Source organism: Zymoseptoria tritici, chromosome 9 (assembly GCF_000219625.1).
Source record: "Zymoseptoria tritici IPO323 chromosome 9, whole genome shotgun sequence".
In the NCBI taxonomy this organism is placed as follows: Eukaryota; Fungi; Ascomycota; class Dothideomycetes; order Mycosphaerellales; family Mycosphaerellaceae; genus Zymoseptoria; species Zymoseptoria tritici.
This window is the reverse complement of record NC_018210.1, coordinates 1480671-1507103: the sequence shown is the minus strand read 5'-3', so window position 1 is coordinate 1507103 and position 26433 is coordinate 1480671. Positions and strand designations below refer to the sequence as shown.

The 26433-nt window shown below is 54.9% G+C and overlaps 7 protein-coding genes across 7 annotated transcripts; 3 read left to right on the top strand and 4 right to left on the bottom strand.

Annotated features, from left to right (window-relative positions):
* Positions 1 to 720: 720 nt before the first annotated feature.
* MYCGRDRAFT_117758 (putative major facilitator superfamily transporter) lies at positions 721 to 2364 on the bottom strand (the record flags this gene model as incomplete). The annotated part of the gene is made up of 3 exons (XM_003849420.1): positions 721 to 1813; positions 1874 to 2266; positions 2315 to 2364. Coding segments are annotated over 3 exons (1536 nt in total), but the record flags the coding sequence as incomplete, so codon positions are not given.
* A 921-nt stretch (positions 2365 to 3285) lies between these two features.
* MYCGRDRAFT_47392 (uncharacterized protein) lies at positions 3286 to 4246 on the bottom strand (the record flags this gene model as incomplete). Its single annotated transcript, XM_003849419.1, has 4 exons — positions 3286 to 3572; positions 3675 to 3840; positions 3898 to 4115; positions 4183 to 4246. 4 exons carry the CDS (start codon positions 4244 to 4246, stop codon positions 3286 to 3288), a joined length of 735 nt encoding a protein of 244 aa, XP_003849467.1.
* Positions 4247 to 4839: 593 nt separating this feature from the next.
* On the top strand, positions 4840 to 13050 carry PKS2 (polyketide synthase; the record flags this gene model as incomplete). Its single annotated transcript, XM_003849597.1, has 8 exons — positions 4840 to 5067; positions 5125 to 5128; positions 5188 to 5271; positions 5325 to 5390; positions 5441 to 6004; positions 6068 to 12210; positions 12272 to 12785; positions 12854 to 13050. The coding sequence occupies 8 exons, from the start codon at positions 4840 to 4842 to the stop codon at positions 13048 to 13050; spliced, it is 7800 nt and encodes a 2599-aa protein (XP_003849645.1).
* A 329-nt stretch (positions 13051 to 13379) lies between these two features.
* MYCGRDRAFT_47599 (uncharacterized protein) lies at positions 13380 to 17402 on the bottom strand (the record flags this gene model as incomplete). Its single annotated transcript, XM_003849418.1, has 3 exons — positions 13380 to 13649; positions 13692 to 14462; positions 14544 to 17402. The coding sequence occupies 3 exons, from the start codon at positions 17400 to 17402 to the stop codon at positions 13380 to 13382; spliced, it is 3900 nt and encodes a 1299-aa protein (XP_003849466.1).
* A 1039-nt stretch (positions 17403 to 18441) lies between these two features.
* MYCGRDRAFT_95845 (uncharacterized protein) lies at positions 18442 to 21377 on the top strand (the record flags this gene model as incomplete). The annotated part of the gene is made up of 2 exons (XM_003849598.1): positions 18442 to 19161; positions 19443 to 21377. 2 exons carry the CDS (start codon positions 18442 to 18444, stop codon positions 21375 to 21377), a joined length of 2655 nt encoding a protein of 884 aa, XP_003849646.1.
* Positions 21378 to 21943: 566 nt separating this feature from the next.
* On the bottom strand, positions 21944 to 23065 carry MYCGRDRAFT_110826 (uncharacterized protein; the record flags this gene model as incomplete). The annotated part of the gene is made up of 4 exons (XM_003849417.1): positions 21944 to 22011; positions 22092 to 22762; positions 22815 to 22864; positions 22928 to 23065. The coding sequence occupies 4 exons, from the start codon at positions 23063 to 23065 to the stop codon at positions 21944 to 21946; spliced, it is 927 nt and encodes a 308-aa protein (XP_003849465.1).
* Positions 23066 to 23243: 178 nt separating this feature from the next.
* Positions 23244 to 26297, top strand: MYCGRDRAFT_101271 (uncharacterized protein; the record flags this gene model as incomplete). The annotated part of the gene is made up of 3 exons (XM_003849599.1): positions 23244 to 23258; positions 23309 to 23380; positions 23430 to 26297. 3 exons carry the CDS (start codon positions 23244 to 23246, stop codon positions 26295 to 26297), a joined length of 2955 nt encoding a protein of 984 aa, XP_003849647.1.
* Positions 26298 to 26433: the final 136 nt, after the last annotated feature.

Below are 26433 nucleotides of genomic sequence, written 5' to 3'. Positions count from 1 at the left end.
ATCGATGCTCGGTGTGGGCGCAGGAGGGTTATTGAATCATGTTCAAAAGTGTATAGTCCAGTGTGGGCGTTTTCTAGTCGAAAATGATGTTTCTTATCGATAAGAAATACCCATCACAATCACCAGCAATTAAATCCAAACTCCACGGATTCGGACTTTTCATTTTTGGCATCGGGGCGAGAAGACGAACATCCGTTAGCGTTGATCGTAAGCGAGCCAGTCAGAGCTAAAGTTCTCGATCCACGCGGACCGGAGGCCGGCGCCCCCAATCTTCAGCGTCCCCTTCGCGCGCAGACAAGACCTCATTCTATCTCCGCGATCCCGCTCGAATTGCACCGCATGTCTCGAACTCCGGTGGCTTGGTGTGAAAAGTCTGCACCAGAGAAAGAAGATTGTCTTCGCAGGAGCAAACCAGCAACTATGACACTTTCGTCCTCCGACACACACTGCACGATCCGAGCCAATGGTGGCTATGTTACGTGGTGCGATCTGAGCGGGACCATGGAGCTGCCGTCTTTGAGTTTCTTATGCATCGTTTGCGTTGTCAAATTCAGGAAGACAACGAACGTGGTGTGCACTAACAATCCACCCTCGACTCGTGGCACGAAGGGAGCTTGTCCGCTCACTCTGCCGTCTTGAATATGTACTCTTCGGCGAGATCAACGAGTGCATACACTGGACGCATCACACTCGCCGACACTACCGACTTTCTAATCGTGGTCATCCAGGTCCAACGCGAGTGGGCGCGGTGAGACGCTCAATGCGATCGCTTTCTCGCTGTTCCTGCGCGGCGTTTCGTTCTCGCAGGCCCTGCTTGTGGCGGTCCCACGTACCAAGCGCTGAGAAAAATGCGACGCAACACACAACACATGCCACCAGTAATGTGGTGGAAAAAGCGTCGGAGTACGCAATCTGAACGCTTTTGCTCAGCTCGTCACTGGCCGTCCCGGACAATGAAGCATCTTTGCTTTCTCTGACTGCGATGCTGGCCTGTATGCGGAGTTCGCGGCCGAGAATGGCCGAAGCTGCAGCAATACCCAGTGAACCACCCAAGACACGGGCCTGCGAGACGATGCCCTGCGCAACAGCGTGATGCTCAAGCTCGCATTCGAAGTTGGCAAGCATGCTGGCTGAGGCCACTGCAAGTCCGAAACCAAGACCGGCAAACACCTCAAAGCCGTACAGACTTTTTGGTATAGCACGAGTATCATGGACCTCCAAAGTCGTCAGCAAGCCAGTACCAATTGCCATCAGTGCAGATCCAGCAATTGAGGTCCAGCCTAGCATGTCTTTCTTGAACGACAACCCTCCCGTCGAGAAGCTACCGACTGCTGCAGCGCCTAGCAACGGGACTAGAGCGATGCCGGCTTGTACCGGGGTTCTTCCATTGACGCCCTGGAGGCGCAATGGTATCGCGTACACGACTATGTAGTAGGCGAACCCTGTGAACAAGGTATTGATCGCTGCCGCAGTATATCGGCGGGTTCTCATCAGGTCTGGCGGGAATATCGGGACCGTCTTCCAGCTGCATCGCTCCGATTTGGCGATGTAAATTTCCCAGCCGACGAGCACTATCCACAAGCAGATACCGATGATTAGCGGTGCCAGGAATAGCGCCTCATGCGAGATGGGCTTTCTTCCTGCTTCTTGAAAGGCAAGCGTTGGCAGTGTACTTGCTCCAATGAGCAGTAGACAGCCCACCCAGTCAAGAGTCCGTATGGCTCGACGTACGTGGTGACGAGCCTGTCTCGGCCATGATACGAGGAATAGCATCAGCGCGACAGCAGCGACTGGAGTTTTGAACCAGAAGATCCTACACAGCATCAGGTCAAGTACAAGAACACCACACTCCATCTCATTCAAGATCTCTTACCATCGCCAAGTTGCACCGCTGGTAATGGCTCCTCCCAGCAGAGGCCCTACCGCTCCCGCTATGGCGAGAATCCCACCAATAGCCGCGCCCAACCATCGTCTCTGGCTGATTGTCATCATCTCTGGCCAGATGACTTGCCCGAGAGCGTAAAGACCAGACCCACCCAAGCCCTGCAGAGCACGGAACGCAACGAGTTGATTCAGCGTCTGCGCGAACCCGCAAGCGATCGAGAACACCAGGTACACGACCGATGCGAGAAGATATGCCCGGAACCGTCCAATGACATCAGCTACTGCGGTAAAGGGGAGCGCGAATGCAACGTTGGCCAATGTGTACGCCGAAGCGACCCAGAAGACTCTCGTGGCTGCGTTGAATTCAGTGCCAATGGTGAATCTGTGGGTTGTCAGGGACAGCGGAGGCCCGGTATTCTGAAATTCTCACATTGCAGTCGATACTATGGAGGAGTCGATGAATGAGAGGAAGAGGCCAATGCCGAGACTGAGATTCCGTCAGTACGAAGCGACACAATCACGCCCATCATTCGCTCCTCGATGTGGAGAATGAGTCTCTGCTTACCTGACGCTGAGCAGGACGAACCGCCATGTCGGAATTTGCTTGCTTGAACCTTCACCTGCCGCGGAGGCATCGAAGCCGTCCGATCTGGTGGTATGCGCAGCATCTGCAATGGCGAAAGCAGGCGTGGACGCTTTATCCACGCTCACCATTCCTGGACTCATTTTATCGTGCATGACTGCAGCCTCGGGTGGATTCTGGATATTGCAATAGAAAACCAACAATCGCAGACATGCAGCATGCTTCCTGAACTTGTACTCGCGCTTTTAGAAGGTCTTTGTCGACCGGTCGATGCATGGCGGGACAGCAGTCAGCTGCAGATACGCCTCGCGGGCATATGCGACTCCGAGACTTTGAAAGCGATCCTTCGCTTGACGCAATAGATTAAAAGCGGTTAGGTGATGCGAGGAGCTGGGCGTGCGTTCGGACTTCAGCCGCTGCTCCTTCACACCACTAAACCTTTGCTGCAACTGCAGGGTGTGGAGGATGCAATCGAGGGGTAATCCTTCATTGTCTTCAAGCAGCTGAAATTCTAAGCCTCCCGCGCTCGGACCTTGGAGTAGACGCAGAGACGTGTGGAGTCCTGCAGGATGGGACGACATTACCGATCTGCAGTGTGCCGCCGACCTGCACCTCGATAAGCGTCCAGTGGAGCACTTGTACTACCACTTGATCATATGCAGATGGTGGCACACGCGGGACTTGAAGACACCGGTCGGACGCCATGTCGCTGCGGCTGAACGCAGGTGGATCACTGGCTCCAATACCCGAGCAACGGTGAGAGCTGAGAGGATGGCATACGCAACAACAAGAGTCGTATGAAACCTTGCTATGAGAACTCAGCTTTGCGATCTCATCACCGCTTTCTCAATCATGCGCTTGAGTCGCAGCATGTCGTTGTTGGTTCTAGGGATTTCGTGCCCTCCCGCGTGTGTGCAGATCTCACGCTGAGCTGGCGCACATAACTCAGCCATGCCTTTCGCCCCCTCATAGAGATGGTCTGCTTGGCCGTGGACATGGACGGTGGGCAGATCCAGCCTCAATTTGCAGACCTCTGGATGCAGGAATCGGGTGAGATACCGATCTCGAGCGTACTCTCCGGTGCGACATTCTTCCAGCAGGGGAACTAAAGAAGGATGGATGCCTGTCGGGTCCATGATATCCGGGCGTTGATCTGGATTTTCTTTTGCCCAGTCGTTAAATGCTATGAGTTCGTCGAGGTTTGCACATGGCTCACGATGAAATGAGATCCAGTCTGTGACATCGATGCCTTCTTGTTCGTCCCCAGAGAACGGAATGTTACCAGCTATTAGGATCAAGAACCGGAACAGAGGCTGCTGGCAGGGTTGATCCTTCTGCAGCTTGAGCATCAAGCCGAGAAGCTGGCATGCACCCTGTGATGACTTTGAATCAAACTGTTCTTCAGCACGAGCTCAGAAAGATGGACCTACAGCGCTGAAACCCATGCAACCATCAAAAGGTCCCTCTTCTGCGACAAGATCCAAGCACCAACTGTGAAAGTGTGCAATGCTCTTGACAGTGGGTACGGCGACTGGCGTATAGTATGGGCCGGGGTAGAAGTCCGCAAGCTCAGGATGAGCGCCGCATTCGAGCTCGGCATTGATAAAGAACCATTCCCAGTGGCTCGGAAGCATCGCTCGCAGCGCAGCTTTCCAGAAACGAGCATGTCAGATCCTCAACAACATGCAGCAGGTGGAGTCTTCGCTGATGCATACCAGTCTGCGACTCAAAGATCGCGCCACTAGAGCCCGTGCCGTGGAGACATAAAATCCGTACCATTGTTCCAGTTGTAAGCGTGCGAACGCAAAAGTTTCAAGTTTGAACTTCTTCGCATATGAGGAGCAACGTTCAGGAACTGGGATCATATCAGCTGCATCCTTTTGACCTACCGTGCGCAAGCGTCTGGAGATTGCTGAACGCCACACGACGCAACAGCAGCGGGCTCACAAGGTGCCAAGACACTCAGGGCGACCGAGCCCACTTATTGATGCAGCTTTGTTGGGATCGTGGGATGATAAGCCATAGATGCTCGCCGCTTATAGACGAGAGGCCAAGGCAGGCTCTTCGGACCAATCGCAGCCAATGGACCCACTCAAACAGGATCGATCCTCCTCGAAGCTCACCGGATTCGGGTTCAGTATGGAGGGCTGGAGGGCTGAGGCTTGCAGACAGTTCTGTCGAGTCCGAATCGCAATATATGAAAAGGATGAATAAGGAGCGTGATGTTGCTCGAGGCATGAGGCATTCGGCACAGTTGGTTGACCACCTCTCACAATTTGCATCCGTGATCTCACAGATCTGGACTCGACCCTCACTTTATATCGTCCTCCAAAGAGACCGCGATGGCCCCAGATGTGACAGGTGACGGCGCAATGGCAGATATTGCTGTCATTGGCATGGGTTGCCGATTCCCTGGCGACGCCAAATCCCCTACGGAGTTCCATGAGATGCTTTTGGCTGGACGCAGCGGCTGGTCTGAGGTTCCCAAGGATCGCTTCAACGTCGATGCTTATTGGCATCCGAGCCACGATCGCAAAGGAGCGACGGTCTCCCGTGGTGGACACTTTCTCTCCGAGGACGTTGGATTGTTCGATGCTCCAGTAAGACGAGCGTTCCAGAGCGATCTCATGAGGTCTTCAGCCGCTGACATATGATAGTTCTGTATGTCCACGATTGAACAAGACGGCACAGCGATTTTCCGACTGATCTCCTTTGACAAGTCTCTATGACCCAGGCGGAAGCGAACGCTATGGATCCTCAACATCGGATGTTACTCGAGGTCACCTATGAGACCTTAGAAAATGGTATCTTGTGGACCCGAATTCAAGGTCCTCGGTGGACTGACGATGATGACCAGCTGGCGTTCCCATGAGCACGATCGTTGGCTCCGACATGTCTTGCTATGTCGGTGGCTTCAGCAGAGGTGCGATTCCGTCTCACAGCTGCAGTCACTCACCTTGCTGACCGGCTTAGAATACCACATCGTCTGTTCGACAGACTTGAATGACACCCTGCCATACACGACCACCGGAAACGGTCTTACCATGATGTCTAACCGCCTGAGCTGGTTTTACGACATCCGGGGACCGTCCATGACTCTCGATACGGCATGTTCGAGCTCTTTGGTGGCCCTCAGCCTGGCTGTCCAGAATATTCGCGACTCGAAAAGCACGACCCGTCAGTCCCTGGTTGCTGGGTCTAACCTGATCTTATTACCAGACCAGATGACCGCGATGAATCCACTTAACTTTCTCAGTCCTGACAGCCAGTGTTACTCCTTCGACGAACGCGCGAATGGCTACGTCAGAGGCGAGGGCGTTGGTGTCGTATTACTGAAACACATCGACGATGCCAGGCGCGACGGAGACTACATTCGCGGCGTCATCAGGAACGTCGTTTGCAATCAAGATGGTAGAACGCCGGGCATCACCTTGCCAAGCTCGGACGCGCAGGTGTCGCTGATACGTCAAGCGTACGAGTCAGCAGGCCTGGGTCTGGACGAGACTGGTTATTTCGAGGCCCACGGCACAGGAACAGGTGAATCGCCTATCTGCTCTCTCAAATTGTGATATCCGGACTGACGATCGGCGTTTTTCGTAGCTGCTGGCGATCCACTCGAAGTATCAGCCATTGCGGCTGCCTTTCAAAGAGAGAAAGAAGGGCGCAAACCTCTCTTGATCGGGTCCGTGAAGCCAAATATTGGACATCTTGAAGGGGGAGCGGGCATGGCAGGACTGATCAAGACCATCCTGGCCTTGGAGTCCGGCATCATTCCAGGAAATATTCTGTTTGAGAATGCCAATCCTCGGCTCGGACTGGAATCGCGAAATTTGAAGGTCGTACAAGGTCCCACAGCCTGGCCGAGGGATGGTTTGCGGCGAGCATCCGTGAATTCCTTCGGTTATGGTGGAACGAACGCACATTGTATTGTTGATGACGCGGAGCACTATCTCGCTGCCAGAGGGCTGAGTGGAAACACACAGCGCAGTATCCACACCGACAGGATCACAGGCGCACCCACGGCCGGTGTTCCATCTGCAGATTCCGGGTTTGTCTCCGAGTCTAGCGACACCGAAAGCGTCCACGATCTCAAGGTCAAGGCGGACTGCAAGGTGTTCATCATGTCAGCACCAGACCAAGCTGCGCTGAGTCGCATTGTACGAGGTCATGCGGACTACTTGCAGGCTTGCTTCAATGGCAACGCTGTTGAGGCCCAGCAGCTCCTGCAAAGGCTGGCTTTCACATACAGCAATCGTCGGACGACGTTCCAGTGGCGCCAAGCCGTGATTGCAAACTCGATCGAGGCTCTTGTTGCCAAGTTGCAGAGCAATGTTGTCAAGCCCGAACGCGCCGGGAAGAATCCATTGGTGCTTTTCTGTTTCACCGGCCAGGGTGCGCAATGGTATGGAATGGGCCGGGAGCTTCTCCGCTACGAGGTATTTCGACGATCGATCCAAACCGCAGACGATTGCTTACGCTCATTGGGCGCCACGTGGAGCGCGTTGCGGATACTTGAAGCTAAAGAGGTCATTGATGCCGACATCAGCGCACCCGGCCTGGCGCAGCCTCTGTGCACCGTGCTCCAGGTGGCTCTTGTCGACTTGCTGGCGCACTGGAACATCCTCCCGAGTGCCGTTGTTGGCCATTCCTCTGGCGAAATCGCTGCAGCTTACGCGACGGGCACTCTCTCCGCGGTCAGCAGCTGGCAGGTCGCCTTCCATCGCGGTCGTCTTGCCGAAGAGCTCGCCCGGCAGCATCCCAACCTAAGTGGCGGCATGATGGCCGTGGGACTGTCCCGAACCGATACGGAGATGTACATCCAGAGATTGAGGCCATCGGACGCGCAGGTGGTGAGCGTCGCATGCTGCAATTCGCCGGAAAGCACCACGGTTTCTGGCGATGTTGGCCTGCTCGACCAGCTAGAGGCGAAGCTCAAGGACGCAGGCGTCTTCGTGCGCCGGCTGCGCGTCAAGATGGCATATCATTCCAAGCACATGCAGCTGCTTGCGGATGACTATCGTGAAAGCCTGCGGCATCTCGCTGTCAGCACGAAAGTCAATCGCAATGCGAGCGTTGCCATGTATTCCAGCGTCACCGGCGCTCTTGTACGGCCGGAAGATCTTGGTGCTGATTATTGGGTGCAAAACATGGTCTCGCCCGTGCTGTTCGATGCCGCTGTGCAGTCCGCCCTTCAACGAGCAGGATCAGGACGTCGTCGCATAACACAGGTGGTTGAAATTGGTCCTGCGGCCGCGCTAGCGGGGCCGCTCCGGCAGATCCTCGGCACCAACACCGCCAATGCCACCATCGCATACCACTCCATTCTGCAGCGAAAGGAGAATGCACAGCTCTCGGCACTTACCACCGCCGGGGCACTCTGGTCGGCGGGTGTGTTCGTCGACATTGCCAGGGTGAACAGTCGTCCTCAGATCGTCGCTCCATGGGCTCCTGTCATCGAATTGCCCAGATATCCGTGGAATCACGAGACCAGATATTGGCAGGAAAGCACTTTGTCCAAGAGTCTACGTTTCCGTCACTCGCCTCGCACCGACTTGCTGGGAGAGCCGATCCGAGAATTCTCATGGGCAGAGCCGACTTGGAAGAACTATATCCATGTCTCGGAGCAGCCTTGGATTGCTGACCACGTCGTTCGTGGCAGCGATGTGTTTCCTGCCGCAGCCATGATTTGTGCAGCCATCGAGGGCGTCAAGCAGTGCGCGGTGCCTGGTAAGATGATCAAAAGCTTCGATCTTCGTGACGTTGCCATCCGTCGTGCACTGGTCATTCCTGCGTCCGATCCGGGACTTGAAGTTTTCACCAAGTTGCGGCCTCAGCGGCGCGGAACTCGAGGCTTTTCTAACTGGTATGATTTCAGCTTTGAGTCCCTTGAGATATCTCACGGGCCTGAGCGGAGGTACAAGGAGCATTGCTCGGGTCAGATCTCGATTGTCTACGACGATGACAACCCAGCCAGTGTGTCCGAGTACACGGCTACGCATGCCGCTGACAAGGCCGTTTTCGAGCATGCGGAAGGAGTGTGTACGCGTGCTATGACCGCCGAGGAGCATTATGCTGCGACTGCAAGGATTGGCCTCATTTATGGACCGTCTTTCCAAGGTCTCAGAGCTGTCAAAACCGGAGACGGATACGCTACATTCGAGATCGAAGTCAGCGACACCAAGAAGACGATGCCCGCTCATTTTGAGTTCCCCTATGTCCTTCATCCAAATTTCCTCGACAGCGCGATGCAGTCTGCATACCAAGCACTAACCCACGGCAGACACGAAGGTGAAGGTGAAACCATCGTTCCAACTGAATTCAAACTCATGCGCATTTCGAACAATTTGTCGACAGCAAGTGGCGAAGGATTCTTGGGCTTCGTCAAATCTGCCTGGATCAGCCAGAAAAGTTGTGCTGCAACAATCAAGGTAGCCAGGAAGGACTGGTCGGAGACTTTACTTGAGCTCAGCGACTGCACTTTCACAGGCCTTGGAGATTCAAAACAGCAAAATCTTGAAGGAAGAGTCGAGCGAAGACTGGCAGCCAAAAATGTCTGGAAGCCGGTGGTCAGTCTCGTCGACACGGCAGGATCTGACATGCAGAAACTCATTGCAAGGGATATGGAGTCCAGAACTTCAGTTGGAATGGCCGAGGCAGTCTTCACCCAAGCAGCGTTCATTTTTCTTAAACGGGCTGTGGAAGCTCTAACTCCAGAGGTGGAAGCGACATTGACCGGGCACTGGATACCTTATACTCAATGGCTCAAGCACAAATACGAAGACGGTCGAGCTGGAAGGCTGTTCGGTCAAGCTCGATCAACAGACAATTGGTGCGATATGACTGCCGCGCAGGAGACAGAGTTTCTCGAAAGCGCAGAACAGATGCATCCGCACGATATGAAACTGCTCGTTGCAGTGGGTCGCGAGCTCTCAGACCTGTTGACAGGACGTCAGCAGCCGTTGCCCATAATGCTCATTGACGATACGCTGTCCAACTTCTACGCCGATGCAATGTGTTCGAAGTCAGGGTTGAACATGATCCGAGAATTGTTCGACCTGCTCGGCCATGAGAACCCTGGCATGAAAGTGTTGGAGATCGGAGCAGGCACGGCATCTGTGAGCGTTCCTGTGGTGACGATTCTTGGACACGATGACGGCCGGGCACCTCGTTTCGGCTCTTACACATTCACGGACATCTCCACTGGCTGGTTCGCCAAAGCTCAAGAGCATCTGAAGCCATATGAGAACTATGTGAAGTACCAAAGGCTGGACATTGAATTGGATCCGCTCGAGCAAGGCTTCGAGGCCGAGACATATGATGTGATAGTCGCCAGCAACGTCCTCCACGCTACGAAGCGAATTGACGTAACGCTGAGCAATTGCTTCAAGTTGTTAAAACCGGGTGGCAAGCTCGTCATTGGAGAGTTGACAGCGCGTCTTGATCACTTTGGCGTCATATTTGGTACTCTTCCAGGTTGGTGGCTATCAGAGGATGGGCGCACCGGCGGCCCTTTGATGACACAAGAGGAGTGGAGCGAGGTCCTCCTGAAAGCCAAATTCTCAGGACTTGACGTTGCCGTGGCTATCGAAGACGACGAGAACACCAGGATCTTGTCGACTATGGTGTCGACCAAGCCAAAGGATCTTGTTCAGCCAGCCCTCGACAAGGCTTTCATTGTCAAACCATACATACCATCAGACATGGCCACTTCGATCCTCCACGCACTGGAGCAACAATTCGGGGCCAAGGGTGTCAACACCACATCTCTTGCACTCGAAGAAGCAGCTCTGATAGCCCACCGCAACGAACTCTCGGCCAAGAACATCGCTGTAGTGTCTCTGCTCGAGGTTGAAACGCCAGTGTTCCACAATCCTTCGCAAGAGCTGTTTGAGAAAGTCCGCACCATTATTCTCAAGAGCAATCTGCTGCTCTGGTGCGCCTGCAACAATGATGAGAATGGTATCTGTCCACCTGAGGCATGCGCCATCTCTGGTCTGATGAGAGTCGCACGTTCGGAGAATCCTGCTGTTCGGCCATTCGAGATTAGGCTGCAAGCTCGGCCACAGAGCGAACTCCACGTCACAGCTAGCAGATTGTGGGCGACCATTTCTGAGCTGTGGGCTGTGGAGGGTAGTATCACTAATGAGAACGAGCTGTCGGAGGCCCATGGATACATGACCGTGCCACGAATCATGGACGATGAACCACTGAATGGGATCATGCGGAATCTCGGTGGAGCTCCAGAGCCAGAACTCCAGCAGATGAAGCAGATCGGACGGCCTCTAAAGCTACAGACGACCAAGAACAGCCGTGTAGAGACTCTGTTCTTCTCCGTAGACGACGATGCGGCGACAATGCTACCTGCTACCTTCGTTGAAGTCGAGGCCAAGGCGCACGGAATCAACTACTCCGACGTTGGAGCAGCTTCTGGCAAGGAGCCCAGCCTCATGCTCGGGACCGATGCTGCAGGCATTGTTTCTCGGGTCGGATCCGCTGTCACTAAACTGGAGGTGGGCGACAGAGTTGCTCTTGTGATTCCAAATGCGTTCCGGACTCATATCGCAGTCAGTCAGGATATCCCGCAAGTGATTCCGGACTCCATGAGCTTTGAGGAAGCAGCGGCGACCCCATTCGTGTTCATGGCTGCATACTATGGAGCCGTAGACTCCGCCCGGTTGATGCATGGCGAAAAGATTTTGATATCACAGGCCGCGAGTTCTCTTGGGCAAGCTCTGGTGACCATAGCGAACCATCTTGGCGCGGACATTTATGCAACCGCCAGCTCCTCGGCCAAACGGATAGTGCTCGAAAGAGACTTTGGATTCTCACCCAATCGCATACTAGACTCGTCCAGTGCGGTCTTTGCGCAGTCGGTCTGGCGCATCGCTGGGGGTAAAGGTTTCGATGTGGTCTTCAACCTGTTCGGAGGGGAAGACATGGCATCGCTTTGCGGCTGTGTTTCACCGCTCGGCAGGATCATCAACTTCAATTTAGAAGACACCAAGGCCAACGCACCACTCCGACTCGGGTCTTTGGGCAGAAACGTCTCCTTCAAATCCATTGACATGAAGTACATCCTGCAAAACGAGCCGCAGCTCGCCTCGACTCTGCTGACGAAAGTCTTTGCATTGTTCCGCTTGGGTATGACTCCGGTCTCGAAGCCGTTGGTGTTCAACTACACCGATCTGACGGCTGCGTTCCTTGCGGCGCAGAGAAGTGACGTCGTTGGCAAAGTCGTTCTGCGGCTGGATGAGACTTCGCAAGTGTTGACAATGCCACATGACCAGCATCCCTTGAAGCTCACCGCGGATGCCACCTATGTCATTGCAGGCGGATTAGGAGGCGTGGGTCGCGCTTTGGCATGCTATCTTGCAGACTGCGGAGCGCGAAACTTTGCCCTACTGTCTCGTTCCACGAAGGTGGGTGACAAAGCCGCCCAGACCATTGCTTACCTTGAGAGTCTCGATGCTCGTGTGAAAGTCATTGGCTGCGACATTTCAAATCGAGAGAATGTGGAGAGTGCGTTGGAAAGCATGGCGGACATGCCCAAAGTTCGCGGTGTTGTACAGGCAGCTATGGTCCTGCAAGACGGTCTGTACGAGAACCTAACCCACGAACAGTGGATGTCAGCGACCCGGCCAAAGATTGCAGGCTCTTGGAATCTGCACGAAGTCCTGCCCAAAGACGTCGACTTCTTCATCATGCTGTCTTCGATCGCCGGCCTCATTGGCAGTCCTGGTCAGGTAAGTCAGGAGAAAGCAGGCCCCTTGCAGAGTGGCAACGCTCTGCTGACATACATCTCAGTCCAATTACAGCTCTGGCAACACCTATCAAGACGCACTGTGCCACTACCGACGCAAGATGGGTCTGAAAGCAACCACGATGAATCTGGGCGGTATCGGAAGTTTCGGTTGGCTCGAAGAGCACAGAGAAGCATCATCAATCGCAGAGGCTCTAGGTGACCTGATAATCGAGCCAACGGAGCTACTGACCATGTTCAAGAGCGCAGTGACGGGCTACACCTCAAAGTCCAACACGTGCCCAACGCAATTAATCATGGGCATCGGTTCAGGCGGCACCAACGCAGCCCACATTGCCGACGGCACTCGCGATCCATACTTCTGGCTCAACGCACAAAGCCGCTTCCGCTACCTCCGCCAACTGGACCTCCCCACTGCCACCGTCGACAATTCCAGCACCCCCAGCGCGAACTTCAAAACCCTCTTAGCGGCCGCGACGACCATCCCCGACGCCGCCGCGATCGTGCAAGTCGCTCTGACAGCCAAGCTCGCCAAGTCGCTCATGATGGCGCCGGAGGGTAAGTCTAAACCCGCCCGCCCGCTGCAAAGAGGGGAAGGAAGTGTGCTCAACGACTAACAATACCAGACATCGACATCTCTCTCCCGACGTCCTCGTACGGCGTCGACTCGCTCGTGGCGGCGGAACTACGCAATTGGTGTGCGGCGGAAGTCGAAGCGGCCATGTCTGTTTTCGAGCTGCTGGATGCTAAGCCTATTGGTCAGCTCGCGGTCGATATTGCGAGGAAGAGTGCTGTGCTTTCGGAGACGGTTAGGCGTGAGTAGTAAGATGCATATTGGAGCTTCTTGGAGATGTACACGACCGCTCGGAGTGGGAAAGTCGGCTATGTTCGGGCCGCGTGTCGTGTGATGTCCGAAGGAAGAAATATGTGCTTCTTTGAGCCTGTGTGCAATTCAACGCTACGAGATGAGGGTATCGTACAACACCAGCCACCTCATCCACCTCCCTCCCTCTTCGTAATCGAACCATCCATCATACCCCGATTGTCCCACAATACAATACCCTAGACGCCCTTCCTTCGCTATGCACAAATCCCAACCGTACAAATATACAGACACGTCCCACCCGATCCAACCCCGTCCTCTTCACCTCCTCAGTGGAAAAAGTATCGACTCTCCATCAACCTCCTCACATCAAAGTCGCCCTTCTCGGGGACTTCGGGGAACGTCAACGGTAGCCAGACGTGGATTTTCCTGGGCGTGGGCCTCTTCGTTGGGGTCTTATTCTTCTTCTTCTCCGTCGCGGGTTCAGTCGACGCCTCGTCTGCAGATGCTTCGAGTGCGTCTCCACCGTCTGGTAGCTCGTCAGGGAGGTCATGACTCTCCAAGTCCGCAGCAAGGACGTCCGCGTCGACATTCGTCTCCTCGATATCAGCGGTTCGTGCGGTTCCATCGTCACCATCGACAGCAGTCTTCGACTTCTTCCCCCCACCAGGCAACTCCCCCAACCTCTGCCCCGCCATCTCCGACGGCATCAGAAACGCCTCCCCATCCCCCTCACTCTCAAAAATGCTCCCCGGCGTAACCATCTCCTCCCCCCTCCTCCTCTCCTCCGCATCCTCACTCCCCTTCAACCTCATCCTCTCCGCCTCCAACGCAAGCTCACTCATCTTCAACGTTTCGTCCTTCCTTAGCTTCGCGCGACATGCGGCGATTTTGCGCCCCACGGGACTCTGCGCCACCACGCTGGCCATGTACATGAACCCCTTGTACCTCGCTTGGAATTCTTCCCGCAAGCGGCCGACGATGTCTTCGCGATGCATGGTGACAAAGGCGTCGCGGAGGACGCGGGACATGTCGTCTACGTCGCAGGCGTGCGTCCAGAAGGAGTCGTGGATGCTTGCGAAGGTCATGCCTTCTTCGGTACACTTGAGCGCGGAGAGGAGCATGTGGGTCGCGTCGAGGGAGTGGATGAAATTTGGAGGAAATGCCTGGAGTTGTTTGCGTTTGCTGACGGGGTCCCAGACGTGTTGTTCTTGGATGGCGATGGTTTGCATGGTGGTGGATACCGTGCGGGGTTTGCTGGCGCGGTAGGGCTGGACGACGGGGAGTTTGAGCGGGGTGGTCCAGACGACGGTTTGCTTGAAGAGCGGTTTGGTCTTGTTGACGTCCGAGGCGAGGGTGTCGAGGACGGGGTTGGAGGGGGCTGGTGTTGGTGCTGCTGTTGAGGTTTCTTCCTCGGCCTGCTCTGCTTTGCTCCTTCGTCCTGGCTTCCTCTTACCCACCCTGGAGCGCTTGCCGGCGGTCCCTTGCGTCACCTTGAGCTCCTCGACTTGAGCGGGTGTGAGACTTGTCGAGATGCGGTCGGCGCACTGTCCGAGCCATGCTTGGATCGACTGTGCGCCCTTGAACATGTCTCCCAACGACTTGAAGATCTTGGTGGCAACATAGTGCGACATATTACCCATGTTGACTGGGCCGTACGGTCCGACCTCCGGGAAGAGGACCTCGAGCTGTTTCCTGACTTGCTCCTTTGCGCCGTAGAAGGTCACGCCATACACGTTGGTCATGACCGGCTGTTTGACACATTTGCGTGTCAGGCGGCCTTGCAAGACTTGCGCGACGAGGTTGCCCTCTGCAGCGTCTTTGTCGACTTCGGCTTTGACTGCATCAGCAACGGCGGTATAAACATCAGCAGGACGATCGCTCGGTTCGAGGTTCACCTGCGCTGCACCAGCTCGATCACCGCCAAGTGCAGCGTAGTGCTGCAGACCGTTGCAAGTACCATCCTGTTGAACTGGCAGATGCGAGACGAACTTGGTGGGATCTGGCGAGTCCAACGCTGCGGTCAGCTCGAAACATGCGGCCAGCGTTTGCCACGCATCGTCCGCTTCGAGCCACCATCTTCGGCCGGTAAGCGGGTTGCGCACGGAGTCGTAGATGTCGTCCAAATGAGCTTCGGTAAAGTCCAGACGCTCTTGCATGCTCGCCTTGTCGTGACCAGCAACGGTGGCCAGATGTGTCTTGAGCCATCGCAAGCCCTTCTCGCCCAATTCCTTGCCGTCAGCGAACACTAGCAGACCTCTCACGTTGTCGGCACCCATGTGGTTCAAGTACGGCGGAATCGGATAAGCTCGCCCACGGAAGTCCAGGTTGTGCGGGAAGTATATCGTCTCGTTGACGATGGTCCGCGCAATCTCCAGCTGGAAGTTCTGGAAGCACCGCTTCGAGTGTAGGCCCGTCGCCTTGTTCCTGATCTCGTGGCACTGTGCGAGCCACTTTCTTCGTTCGGCGAAGTCAGTCGACTCTGGCTCTGGGGGAAGATCGGTAGCGGGACGAAGAGGCGCAAAGTTTGCAATTTCCTCGCCAGAATTCCACGCATCCAACTGCACTTTGAAGACTCCTGGATGCACTCTCCAAGGCACGCTGCTCAATGCCGTCAGACCTCGATAGACCGTCTCGAGATCCTTGCCCTCGTTTCGCTCTGCGGCGGCGAGGAAGTAGCTCTTCCCTTGCTTGTCTCCCACAGGCAGACGAAGGATAGGTGAAGGGAAACGGAGATATCCGCCGTCCTCCCATCCTTTCCACGGCTTCGGTCGTACCACCATGGGCATGCGCTTCGCAATCAGAGCAGGTATCGGCTCAGATGAAAGCTTCTTGACAAGCTCGACGTTCGGCGCAATCGTGCCTTGTCTCTTGCCCCGAATCCACTTCATCTGATGGAGCAAAGCTGGCTGCATCTGTTCGATCATCTCCTTTGTACGCGGATGCTCTCTCCGACATGCCAGCTTTGCAGTTTCGACCAGCTTGGAGATCAACATGGCCCCAAGCTTGAACTTCACTGGATTTGACCATTCCAGCTCAGCCAGCAGTTCTTTATTCGATGGCTTTTTCGGCTTGCCTTTTGATGCTGACGTCTTGTCGGCGTCTGGAGCTTCCAAGGCAGGGTTCGCAGCGGATTTCTTCAAGCGACCTGCGCTCCGAGCCTTCTTCGCGCCTCTCCGCGACTGACTGCCAGCCTTCTCTGCCTTGCAGTCAGACTCGATTGTGTTGCCCAAAGCACTGACGAGGTGGCTCAGCTTGACATCAGTCTCATACTGGCCGCTGGTATCCTTTTTGCCATGCGCAATGCTGGACATCGCTACCATGATTGTCGTCGCCGCGATATGTTCGAGCGGCAGAAGCTCCAGAAATGGTCCGTAAAGATGTCTATCGTGCTCGCGGCCCGGATCAGCCATCTCCTTCTGGACCTCCTCCAGTTCCTGCTTGAGCGCTGGGAGCAATTGCTGATGCCACTGCCACATCATCGATGACATGTCCTTTGTTTGCATTGCCGTGCTGATACCCTTCTTCCTCAATTCCTCGTCGGCTTTCTTCCATCGCTCAACTGCGACCTCGACAGATGTTCGCTCCAATGCAATTTGTCGTTGTGCTGCCCTGTTCTCTTTCTCCTCTGTTGTTGCGGTCGGCGGTAGTGGTGGAAAGTCCTTGAAAACGTCCATCGTTCGCTTGATCCCCTTCAGACCTTCTCCTTTCTGTTGGGTGGCAAGCACTTCTGGTGTGTTTACCAGATCGACGTATTCATGATGCTGAGTGGCCACACCGTCTTCGATGGCCTGCTCCGCTTCCTCCCGCGAAGGCATTGCCTCCTCCTCGAAGTCCTCGTAGTATTCCACCGTAGCACGACCCAAAATGGCGAACTCATTGTCGTCATATTCCTCAGACTCCAGCACATTCTCCAGCATTTCCGGACCGAGTTGACTCGCGAGATCGGCGTACCGACGTATTGAACGATCCCTTCGCGATCCGCTCAGAGTCCTTATGACTGCTCGCAACATTGTGACGATCATGCTCGCTTCCAGCGGAATGCCCTTCTCCCTCATCTCCACTTCAAACCATCTATGCATCTCTTTCAATATCACATGCGACTGAGGCGAGTCCCTTCCGTGTGCCATGACCAGCCGTAGAGAATCTTCCAAGTACACTGTGTGAGCGAGCAGAAGCTCCGGCGCATCGCGTGCACATTTCTCGGACAGCCTCTGCACAATCGCCGTTGCTCTGTCACGGCGACCGACACTGAGACTGGTGACCAGATGAGTCAAGGTATCCCGAGCCGCGAAATTCAAGCCTCCGATCTTGACTATTGCAGGCTCAGGTCCAATCTGCGGAGGTACCATCAGCGGCTCTGGATGGTGCACTCCCAGGCCGCTGAACCCGACTCTGCCGTCTCTTGCGAAATCGAACGGGATATGTGGATCGTACGTGGCGTCGCGGAAACCTGAGCCATAGCCAATGGGCGGTATTCGGCTATCGGTGGGGACAATGTGATGGTCTGCGGCTGTGGCGAGTGCTCGAGTCCGTGGTCGAGTGGGAGTTCGTGGCGCATTGCGGCGAAGGGTCGGAGTCGAAGAGGAGGAAGAGGATGATCGAGCCGCACTCCATTGAAGCTGTGCGGGAGCAAGCCATGGCAGGTATAGTTGTGCGAAAGAGGCGGCGAGGATCTGGGAGGTCTGGCGGCGTTGTCTACGTCCAGCAGAGCGAACGAGCATGATTGACGCACTGATATGCACAGTATTAGTTTATTGCGACGTCGCTCATCGCCAACGCAGCCTCTTGATGGAAGATGGACTGCACGGAGGAAAGGGACGAAATGCGACGAGTTGGGTGGTTGAACAATAGGAGCTTTGGAGTCGTCGGCGATGGCAGCAAATCTTTCTAGACGTCAAGACCCGACACGCGAGCAAGCAGCGAGAATCCTTGCTGCAGATCGCCACATTTCCAAGATCAGCCGAACCCGAATCCGAGGTGGAAGTCGAAGTCCTCCACAGCAGAACTTCAGGTTCCCTTTGCGACTTTCCCTCTCCTTCACATGGCCGTCTGATCAGGATCAGAATGCCCACAAAACGTGAGTCGGACAGTCTCGCCTCAATGCGAACTTCCACTAAGCATCCTCAATCGGCGGGAGATCAATAGAAGAGGGTGTGTCCACGTTGTCGAACGTCCGCGAAGGTATGCCTCCTCTTTGGTAGATCACAGCCGTGAGTATAGATCTCTTGAGCCTCGTTTCTCGAAATCGACTTCACGTAGGTGCCTGCTGGCTCCATCTCGCGTGGAGACCAATGCTTAACTTCACCTCTTCCGTTCTCATCCTCTACTTGACATGACCTCTATTTCGACTCACTTCACTTGGAACACTCAAGACCCACCAGCGTTAACATGGACGCGGACGACGCCATGGTTTACTTCGACTTCGTCAAGTACGACGACGAGGGACATCGTCACCAAACTTCTCAGGTCTGCCATCGCGATAGCACACCGCATCTTGACGGCTCCGACAATCAAGAACCTCCCTCGACGGACCCATTCCTGAGCAGCGATGATGATTCCCAGTCCATGCAGTGGGATCTCGCGAAGGCGGCAAGGCATGACTACTTCAGCACCGATCCGATGCAGGGCATCTCTTTGCCTCTCACGCCACCAGGTCCGGAGGATGCCCTGATGGATCCGTTCGCAAAACTGCCACCGACGTTCGAGGAGGAGAAGTGGAACGTTGACAGAGAGACGGCGCAATTTCTATCATCCGTCATGTCGCTGATGTCGCCTTCGGAGGATCCGGAGCATGACGCACACCTGGGCTTCAGGAAATTCAAGGTCGATGAGCCTCTTCTTTCGACTGACCCGATCGTGGACATACAACGATTACATGAGAGGAATGTAGTGAGCGTGACAACTGCTGGCATGGATTTTTTCGTCTTGTCCAAGAAAAAGGATGAGCGCCTGACTTGGGACAAGAAGTCATTGAAGCTGCCCGATCAGGTAGAGAAGGAGATCGCCTCCGAGAAAGTCGTTGTCGACAGTGAGACGGCCAACTTTCTCAAAGAGGTATTTCAAGACATGGAAGGACCTGCACTACTCCTGGAAGATTGTAGGACCAAGGTTCGTCTGCCAGCCATATCTCTGGCGATGTCGACTAATCTGTTCAGGCTGCGATTACACCAGTGAGCCCTCCACTTCTTCCACTCTCTCCGCCGTTCAGTCCTCAGAATATCCTGGCTCAAGTCGAAGAGGAAGTTCCACTCACGTCGACGCCGGAAGATCCGAACCTGCATGAAGCAGCAAGACTTGAGGCTCAGATCATGCATCAAGACGACGTAGAAATACGCCCGAACCCAACAGTGTCCGACAATCTCGATACTTCATCTTCTTCACCATTCCAGCGAAAGATCAGACGATTGGACGAGCTGAAGATCTCAAGTCCTTTACTACCGCTGGACCCCACAGAGCCACCGACCAAGAAAGCGAAGACTGTGGCATTTTCAGACGACCTGGCCAGCTTCCTACCTTCACTCGAGTCTAATGATGCTGACGAGGACCCATACGAGGATGCAGAAGATGCGATGCAAGAAGTTGCGGAGATGATAGCTCCACTCGCGGACGTCACGTCCGATCAAGCGAATGACGAAGAGCTCATCGAGGTTGACACAACCATGAGAGTTCCGGTACCGGCAGTCGACGAAATCCCCCCAGCAGCACCGTGGCAAGTGCATGTCGGGACCCAGCACGTTCTCATCCAAGACGTGAAAGCTGGACTTGACAAGACCGAGAAGCAGTGGAGTGGTATCACCAGCCTGGAGCGTCATCTGCAATGGAACGCATTTCCCTCTCGCCTTGGAAAACCAAAGCCAGAGGGAGAATTTGACGATGGCTCACTCGCAAGATATCTGGCCGAGTTGGATGTAGAGGGCGATCCTGACATCTCGTCGATAATTTGCAAGCAGGAAGGTCTGCGCATTCTCGATCCTGGCGAGGACGACGATGACTATCTTGAACCAGCCTCTGGAGAGCTGGATGGACACACAATCGACCTGCCATCTCGACCGGTATCAGCAGTGCAGCCACAGCTTGCTCCAGTCTTGCAGGAGCTTCCACAAGTGGAGCGAGTCCTGCATGCCACGGAAGGCTCCACGAAAGAATCAGCTGCACACGCACCAGGCTACCAGCCACAGTTGACAGTTCCGCGAGAGCCATTGGAATTTTCCAGCCTCGATGCTCTTCTCAAGAAACGCAAAGACCAGCTCAAGCCAAATCCTGCAGGCCCGACTGCTAACACACACACTCAAAGTCTTGGCCAAGGCCACCTATCCGAATTCCTGTCAATGCAAGGCATCACCCCGGTAGCCAGCTTTATCAAGACAGTTCCCGTCGCAGCAGATCCTGAACCAACAGCTCAACCACCTACCGCACCACCACCAGCACCTCAATCCACCACAACCCAAGCCTTCCCCACTCCATCAATCACCCACGACGACAACCCCCTTCCAATCCTAATCTCAACCACCCTCCTCACCAACCGTCCCCTAATCCGCTCCCTCAACAACCACCTTCCAACCCTCTCCCTCATCGAACGCGACTACACCACTCCTCAACCACCCACCCCGGAAGCCGACCTAACCCTCTCCCCCAGCATCGGCCTCACCCTCACAACCCTCCAACGCCTCAAACAGAAACCCCTCCCCGGAACCCGTCCCGACCCCAACAACCCCACTTTCCGCACCCAGCTCGCCGCCCAAGCTGACCGCTACGAAACCCTGCTCGTCTTCATCACCCATCCTACACCCTCTCCGGACCACCCGCTCTCTCCACGCGACGCGGAAGCGATGATGGACTTCACCCTTTTCACCACGACTTCCATCCCCGACACAGACGTACAAGTCTCCCTCATCCCCACTCCACCAGGAGGAGACGGAACAGACGTGCTAGCACAATGGATCGCCGCTGCCATCATTCGCTACGCGCCAAACCTCGACCCTGGAATGACGGTTCTGCAAGATGAAACGTTGTGGGAACGATGGTTGAGGCGAGCGGGGATGAATGCTTTTGCGGCGCAGGTTGTGCTCGATTTACTAAAGGCGGGAAAGGGCGAGGAGGGAGGGGGAGGGGTCGGGGACGGGAGTGGAGACTCGATGATGAGCGACGGTGGGGCGGAAGGTAGGAGAGGAGGTACTGTGACGGGCCTGGCGGCGTTTGTGATGATGAGCAAGGAGGAGAGGATGAGGAGATTCGCGGCTGTGATGGGTGGGACGAGGGTGTTGGAACGGGTTGGGAGGGTTGTGGATGGGAGGTGGAGGGGTGGTGGGGGTGGGGAAATGTGATGGCGAGGTTGGGAGGATGGGTTGAGTTGTGGTTACAGTGTCAGATAGTGGAAAACGAGGAGGAACAGTGTTGACAGTGACGGGAGATGTTTGATTTGATTTGATTTCATTTCTGATTTGTTTTGACTTCTTCGCCGGAGCCGAGCTCTGTATTCGTGGATTGCACTGACCGGACTCGTGTTGCGTCCACTGCATCTGCGAATCGTATTCGGAGCGCTGTTGATAACGCCAGTCGATTCGATGGAGCGACAGCCTCGCTCTTGGGGACAATTCGAATTTGCTCCCCTCCCGGAAGCCTTTCGTGATCGCCAGGCGTGAGAGTCGCTCGGTATATCAATAAGATATCCTGCATCTTCATCGTAGATCTTCTTCCCCGTCCTTGGATTTCTCCAAGCCACGTGTCCGCAAGTGGTATCGAAGTTCCACAAGCTCGTTGTATATCGCCCTCGTCTCATCCCGCCACATCTCACCACCCTCCTCGCCTCCCCCTCCCTCGTCCTCTTCCCCCTCCACCTCCACCCATCTGCTGCTCCTGCAACATCTGCAACTGCTGCGGACTATAATTCTCACTCCCCTGCGGCGGCATCCATTGCTGTTGTTGCCCTCCACTCGGTCCCTGCGGCGGCTGGAACCCCTGTCCAGGCTGTGGATTCGGGCTCGCGCTGTTCCCTCCAAATCCACCTCCGCCCTGACCAAATCCTCCACCCTGCTGACCAAATTGTCCTCCCTGCTGCTGTCCCATCCCCCCACCCCCACCCATCCCCAACATCGCCGCAAACTCCGGCGGCACAAGTCCCTGCGCCATCATCTCCTGCATCTGTTCCGGAGTCGGCATCCCCGGCATCCCCGGCGGCATCCCCTGCATCCCTCCTCCACCTCCACCTCCTCCACCGCCTTGTCCCCCACTCCCTGGCCCACCCATCTCCCCAAACATAGCCTTCAACTGCGCATCCTCCGCCTTCAACCCAGCAATCGTATTTCCCATCGTCTGCTGCCGTAAACTATATTGCACCCACGTATACTCATCAAACCCATAATTGAAAAAGTCCGTCTGGTCCGTCCCCGGCAAGCGCCAGGGTTTCGAGTGTTCGGCGAGGTCGGCGTCGATGTCGATGGCTGTGATGGGTTTTCCATTCGCGGGCCAGATGGGAGTGTCGTTGACGTCGACTGCGCTGGATCGGAGGGCGGGGAACTCTTTGCCTTCTTTGTTGTTGTGGGTGAGGGTGGGTTTGACGGTGTTCGGAGCGGCGGAGGAGCCTCGTCGTTCGGATGGGTCTTTTTTGATTTGGGGTTTGCTGCTTTTGGAGGGTTTGGAGGGGGAGGTTGTGGAGGCGGCGGCGGTTTTGAGGGAGGCGGCTTTTTCGCGGGCTGCTTTTGAGCCGGGACTGTGGATTGTGTTAGAAGAGGGTTGGTGGAGCAGCTGGGAGCGAGACGTACGGAGGTTCTGCCTTTGCGCCGTCGGGCTTTTCGAGTGTGATTTGTACGTCCTACGAAAGATCTCATATCAGCATTGTATCCTCATTCGCGTCCACGAATCCATATCTTCATACATCGTCGCTGCTGTCCTCCTCTGAGCCAGAGTCGCTCTCCATCTTTTGATCCTTGCCGTCTGCCTCCGTCTCCATCGCATCTTGCGCCTCCTCCTCTCCGCCTCCGTTTCCGTAAAAGTCGTCGTCGTCGTCTTCCATTGTGATGAGGTAGCGAATGTCGATTGGTTGTTGTGAAGTCAATGCCAGGAAGACAGCTCGAATGTGAGGTCGACGTATGTTGCGGGCCTGAGGCCGAAACTCGTGGCGCATTTGAGGTTGCCAGCCACTTCACTCCTCCTCCTTCGACTGCGATACATTGTGATATGGCTCGATAACTATGGCGCTGACATCGGTGTGTCATGGGCATTCAAATAATACAAGACCCCAACTAACAGATTGCAGTGGAAAGCTTTCCGATTCTTCGATGTCTCGCAAGTCCGAATAGCAGATGGAGAAGGTGCTATATCGCTCGATGTGAGTACAACATTCAGCTCATCGAGATCTTGAATACTAATTCAAGCAGCAAGCGAATATCTCCTCGATAGGAGCTGGGACAAATCACATCTTCGTCGGCACTCCTGATAGCTACATTCACCTCCTCGATCAAACATTCAAGCCAGCTCGTTCATGGAAGGCTCACGATGCCGGCAGCCTCACGCGTGCTGTCCAGATTCCGGAAACACCTTACCTACTCACTCTGGCCGAGACACTGTCAACTGAGCCCGAATTGAAAGTCTGGAACCTCGACCAAAGTGAGAAGAAGACCGGGATCCCGAAATGTCTCTGTACACTCACCATTCAGAATGGACGGAGAAGCTTCCCCGTGACTGCCTTTGCAGTGACGAGCGATCTTGCGCAGCTGGCTGTTGGATTCGGGAACGGAAGTGTCACTGTTGTTCGCGGTGATATGATTCATGATCGAGGAACGAAGCAACGGACTGTTTTCGAATCAGAGGAGCCTATCACTGGACTTGAGTTTCGAGAAGCCAACACCACTGCGCTCTACATCTCGACGACGAATCGTATACTAGCTCTCGCGATCTCAGGCAAATCTCAAGGCACACCAGCACGAACGCTGGATGAAAACGGCTGCGCTGTGGGCTGCATGACACTGGATCCTCAATCGAACGAGATTGTGGTGGCACGCGATGATGCCATTTACACCTACGGTCCACGAGGCAAGGCTACATCATACGCATACGAAGGCTCCAAGAAGCTCGTTGACGTCTGCAAAGACTACGTTCTGATCGTGGCACCACCATCCAACAACCTCGGCCGAGCTACTGGTCTGAAAGCCTTCGCGGGCAGCAGGGCGGATGAAATCTTCAACACGAGTACCTTTTCCATCCTCAACACCGATCTGAAATTCATCGCCCAGTCAGAGTCAGTATCCAGCCAGATCAATCACATCTTCAACGTCTGGGGTGATATCTTTCTACTCACGATCGACGGCAAGCTCTGGCGCTATCACGAAAAGACGTTCCAACAGAAGCTCGAGATCCTCTACCAATACAACTACTATGTGCTGGCCATCAACCTGTCGCAAAAGTACAAGGTCGATCCTGTACAGCAAAATGTCATTTTCCGCAGGTACGGAGACTGGCTATACCAGAAGGGCGACTACGACACGGCGATGCAGCAATACTTGCGAGCAATCGACAATACAGAACCGTCTCAGATCATCCGCAAATTCTTGGACAACCAACGGATACGAAATTTGATTGAATACCTCGAAGAGCTACATGAGCATCACAAGGCGACTTCAGATCATACCACTCTGCTGCTGAATTGCTACGCAAAGTTGAAAGATGTCGACAAGCTTGAGGAGTTCATCAAGCAACCTGGAGAGCTTAAGTTCGATCTGGATACAGCAATCTTGATGTGCAGACAGGGAGGATACTACGATCAAGCGGCGTTCCTCGCTCGCAGGCACGACGAACACAGCCTTGTTGTGGACATTCTCATCGAAGACTTGAAAAAGTATGCCGAGGCACTGGCATATATCGTCCGCCTCGAACCGAAGGAGGCCTCTCCCAATTTCATGAAATACGGCACAGTCTTGCTGGAACACTGCCCGACTGAAGCCACACAGCTCTTCATCGACTACTTCACCGGCACCTTCAAGCCGAAGAAAGACGCTGTGGTCATACAAGAGGTATCCGTCGCACAGCAACAAGGTGGCTTCGGTACAATGGCAACATCAGCCGCTCAAAACCTGGCAGCACTCATTCCACTACCATACATGAGCACGAGCGCATTTCAAAGATCGCCTTCAAAGGACGAAACACAAGACACAGTGAGCCAGGCCCAAGTAGTCGAAAGCGTCACAGAAGGCGACTTCATCGAGTACGATGTCCCAAAACCTCGCGTCGCCTTCTCCGCCTTCATCGACCACCCAGACGCCTTCATCATCTTCCTCGAAGCCTGCATCTCCAACCCCAACGTGAACCCCTCCAACCGCGCCGACCTCCACACAACCCTCTTCGAAATGTACCTCCACAAAGCCACCACCACCTCCTCCTCCGAAAAATCCACATGGGAAAAAAAAGCCAAAACCCTCATCGAAGACCAAGAAGAAAACGCCGCCCCAATCGACCCCTCCACCATCCTCCTCCTCTCGGACCTCGAAAAATTCCGCGACGGCACAATCCTCGTCTCGGAAAAACAGGGCCTCCGCTTCGACGTCTTCCGCTCCTACACCTCTGCCCACGACACCGCCGGCGCCATCAAAGCCCTGCACAAATACGGTCCAGAAGAACCTCAACTCTACCCCGCCGCCCTGGCCTACTTCACCTCTTCCCCCCAAATCCTCGCCGAAGCCGGCCCCACCGAAGTCGCCGCCGTGCTGAAGAAAATCGACGACGACGGGCTCATGGCTCCCCTGCAAGTCATCCAAACCCTCTCCACCAACGCCGTCGCCACCATGGGCCTAATAAAATCCTACCTCACCACCACCGTCTCGCGAGAACGCGCCGAAATCGCAGCCAACCGCCGCCTCATATCCACCTACCGCTCCGACACGGCGACCAAACTCATCGAAATCGACGACCTGGCCACCAAACCCGCCTCTTTCAGCGCCACGCGATGTTCGAAATGTGGAACCACGCTGGACCTTCCCACGGTGCATTTTTTGTGTAAACATAGTTTTCATCAGAGGTGTTTGAATGTGCCGGATCATGAGGGGGTGCAGGATCGGGTTGAGATTGAGTGTCCGATTTGTGAGGCGGGGAATCGCATTGTACGGCAGACGAGAAGGGCGCAGGAGGAGAGTGCGGGGCGGCATGAGGTTTTTATGGAGAGTTTGAGGGGGGTGGAGAGGGATCGGTTTGGGGTTGTGGGGGAGTGGTTTGGACGGGGGGTGATGAGTGTTGGTGGGGTTGCAGCAGAATAGCTTTGAGTGATAGGTACCTTACACAGAGAGAATGCGAAGATCAGGAAAGTCCAGAATAAAATGACGCTCTTCAAGAAATTCTATACATGCGATTTCATAGGAATGTACTCGCTTGGGTATCATAGGTCCAACACAA